The 3,251-nt window shown below is 41.3% G+C and overlaps 1 protein-coding gene across 1 annotated transcript; it reads left to right on the top strand.

Moving 5' to 3' along the window:
• Nucleotides 1-2,279: 2,279 nt before the first annotated feature.
• LOC102662481 (uncharacterized) lies at nt 2,280-2,798 on the top strand. Its single transcript, XM_006580617.1, has one exon. It carries the CDS (start codon nt 2,280-2,282, stop codon nt 2,796-2,798), a length of 519 nt encoding a protein of 172 aa, XP_006580680.1.
• The last annotated feature ends 453 nt before the right edge of the window (nt 2,799-3,251 follow it).

Genomic DNA, 3,251 nt, shown 5'->3' with positions numbered 1-3,251 from the left:
TTTATCAATGCAAAAGGAGTCCCTTCCAGGTTTCTTTTTTATTCTATTATCTTTTTTGTTTCTATCTTACATATTTCATCTTATTATTCTATTAGGGGTTAGGTGCTCGAGAGAGGGTAACCTTTAATTAAGATATAAGGAGAGTATGCATGTACCGGTTTTAGGGGTTAGATGCTCGAGAGAGGGTAACCTTTACTAGAACAAGAAGAAAGGATATCTTAATAAAATCATTGCTAGACATAGAATGATTGCATTATGCCCATGCATCAAAGCAAGCCTCTAGAATTAAACCTTCATGCATTTTATTTATTCAATCTTTTCAATGACATTTGGGAGATAGGTAAGTAAAATAGGCTTGTCATCGTGAGACATTAGGGACAAGTATTTTAATAGATGCGGGTAGAATAAAATCAATTGCATTGGCAAAGAAAATCATTAATTCATACATCCTAGGCAATAAAGGCATGCTAGGTCCTGACATTCCCATCCATTTGAATTTTACTTTGAATCACTATGCTTTCTCTTTTATTGTTTATTTACAATTTCGAATTCCTGTTTTCCAACCCTTAAATCTTTATAAATTCATTACACTTATAAATTGAAAAAGTATTTAAAATAAGTACAACACGAAATCCCTGTGGAAATCGACACTCGGACTTCCGAGATTTTACTACTTAGACAAATTGGTACACTTGCCAATCGGTTAACAAGTTTTTGGCGCCGTTGCCGGGGATTTTGTCTTCGTACTTGGTTGCCATACCTTTTCAATTTGTAAGCAATTCTTCTATTCTTTATTTCTCACTTTTCCTTTTTCTTTAATTTTGCATTTTTTTCTTCTTCCATTATTTCTTCCATAATTTGCACGGGTAATGCTTGTTTTTGTGCATGCGAGGTAGAACTGCAACTGGAGAAATAGTTCCTATCAACTTGGAAATTGAAGCCACTTGCAGGCGCAACAATGCTGCAAGAAGAAAAAGGGAACAAGAAGCACAAGGAAGCAGTCACACCTCACATCCTCCTTCGCCACAAATCCACGTCCAAATGGAGGACGAACATGCACATCGAGTCATACTAGAGGATTACTCTAGTACAACTACTCCATAATTTTTTACAAGCATTGCAAGGCCGGAAGTTCAAGCGGCCTACATCTCTTACCCTCACTCTCTCATCCAACTCATTCAAGGGAACCTCTTCCAAACAAGGATCCATATGCGCACCTTGCTTCTTATATAGAGATTTGTAACACCGTTAAAATAGCCGGTGTCCCTGAAAGTGCTATATGCCTCAATCTTTTCTCTTTTTCACTTGAAAAGGAAGCAAAAAGGTGGTTGCACTCCTTCAAAGGCAACAACTTGCGGACATGGGAACTCATAACGCAAGATGCAACCTTGGCGCAAAATAAGCTACTATCTAGACAAATAGAAGCCCTGAACGAGACCCTCAGCAAGCTACCACAACAACTATAAGCGGTAAGTCCTTCTCACTCTTCTATTTTGCAGGTAGGAGGATGTCATACATGTGGAGGAATACAAGAGCATGAACAATGCACGATCCAAGAAGACCCTTCCAGGGAAGTCAACTACATGGGCATACCAAATCACCATGGATTCCAAGGTTACAACCAAGGAGGTCTGTCCAGATTCAATCAAGGATCAACCAGATTTAATAGTGGTCCACCAGGATTCAACCAAGGAAGGAACTTTACACAAGGTTCAAGCTAGAGGAATCACCCAGGGAATCAATACAACAAGGAGCAACAAAGTCAGCCTGCCCAGAATCTCAACCAAGGGGTAGATATTCACGAGAAAACCAACAAGCTTGAGGAGACGCTAAACCAATTCATACAAATTTCAATGTTGAATTACCGAAGCACAGAAGCCTAAATCAAAAACTTGGAAATGCAGGTAGGACAATTGGGCAAACAGATGGCTGAAAGACCCTCCGGTAGCTTTGGAACCAACACGGAAAAGAACCCCAAGGAAGAGTGCAAGGCTGTGCTGACCAGAAGCTAGAAGAAGGCACAAGAGGAGGAAGAAGCAAAGGAAGACCAGTCTAGGGAATGAAGGACAGACAAAGAAGGAGAGAGAGAAGAAGAGATGAGAGAAGAAGAAGAAGCAGTCTTAACTCCTAAGACCAAAAGCCAGCTAGCCCGAGAAGCTAAGAGAGAAGAGCCACCAGCCACTCTAAAGGAGCCCCTATATCCTTTGGTACCGTAAAAGAAGAATAAGGAGCGTTACTTCAAGTGTTTCTTGGAAATATTCAAGGGGTTGGAAATAACAATGCCATTCGGGGAAGCCTTACAGCAAATGCCACTCTACACGAAGTTTATGAAGGACATCCTTACCAAGAAGGGGAAGTATATTGATAATGAGAACATTGTGGTAGGAGGCAACTGCAGTGCAGTAAACCAGAGGAAGCTACCTCAGAAGTTCAAGGACCCTGGGAGTGTGACTATCCCCTGCACCATAGGGAAGGAGTCGATAGGAAAGGCCCTCATTGACTTAGGGGCAAGTATCAACCTGATGCCCCTATCAATGTGCAGAAGAATTGGTGATCTGAAGATAGACCCAATCAGGATGACGCTTCAGCTAGCAGACCACTCAGTCACAAGATCGTATGGGGTAGTAGAAGATGTCCTAGCCAAAGTCCGCCACTTCACTTTTCTGATGGACTTTGTCATCATGGATATCAAAGAAGACATGGAGATTCCTCTTTTCTTAGGCAAACCCTTCATGCTGACTGCCAACTGTGTGGTTGATACGGGGAACGGAAATCTGGAGTTGAACATTGACAATTAGAAGGTAACCTTCAACCTGTTGAAAGCAATGAAGTACCCTAAGGAGAACTGGAAGTGCTTCAAGGTGGAGGAAGTCAAAGAGGAAGATGTTAGCGCTCTTGAAATGCCACAGACTTCGTTGGAAAGAGCCATGGTGAATATGGGAGACTGTTTGACCCGTGAAGAAGAAGAAGATCTAAGGGCTTGCTTGGAAGACATGGATCAAGAAGACAACACTGTTGAAAGGGGAACCAGCTTCGAGGAACTAACGAGCGAGAAGCCATCCGAGGAGAAGAAGGTAGAGTTGAAGATATTTCCTGATCATTTAAAGTATGTGTTTTTAGAAGAAGGTGAGACTAAACTTTGTAGAAGCAAAGCTTCATGCTGAATCAAAGGTGATTCAAAGGTGTTTTGATGATAACAATGATGATAACAAAAGATGATGACAAAGGTGATGACAAAAAGCTCAAAGATC

Source organism: Glycine max, chromosome 5, assembly GCF_000004515.6.
Source record: "Glycine max cultivar Williams 82 chromosome 5, Glycine_max_v4.0, whole genome shotgun sequence".
Lineage (NCBI taxonomy): Eukaryota > Viridiplantae > Streptophyta > Magnoliopsida > Fabales > Fabaceae > Glycine > Glycine max.
Note: the sequence above shows the minus strand (reverse complement) of the source record. Positions and strands in the feature narration are given on the sequence as shown.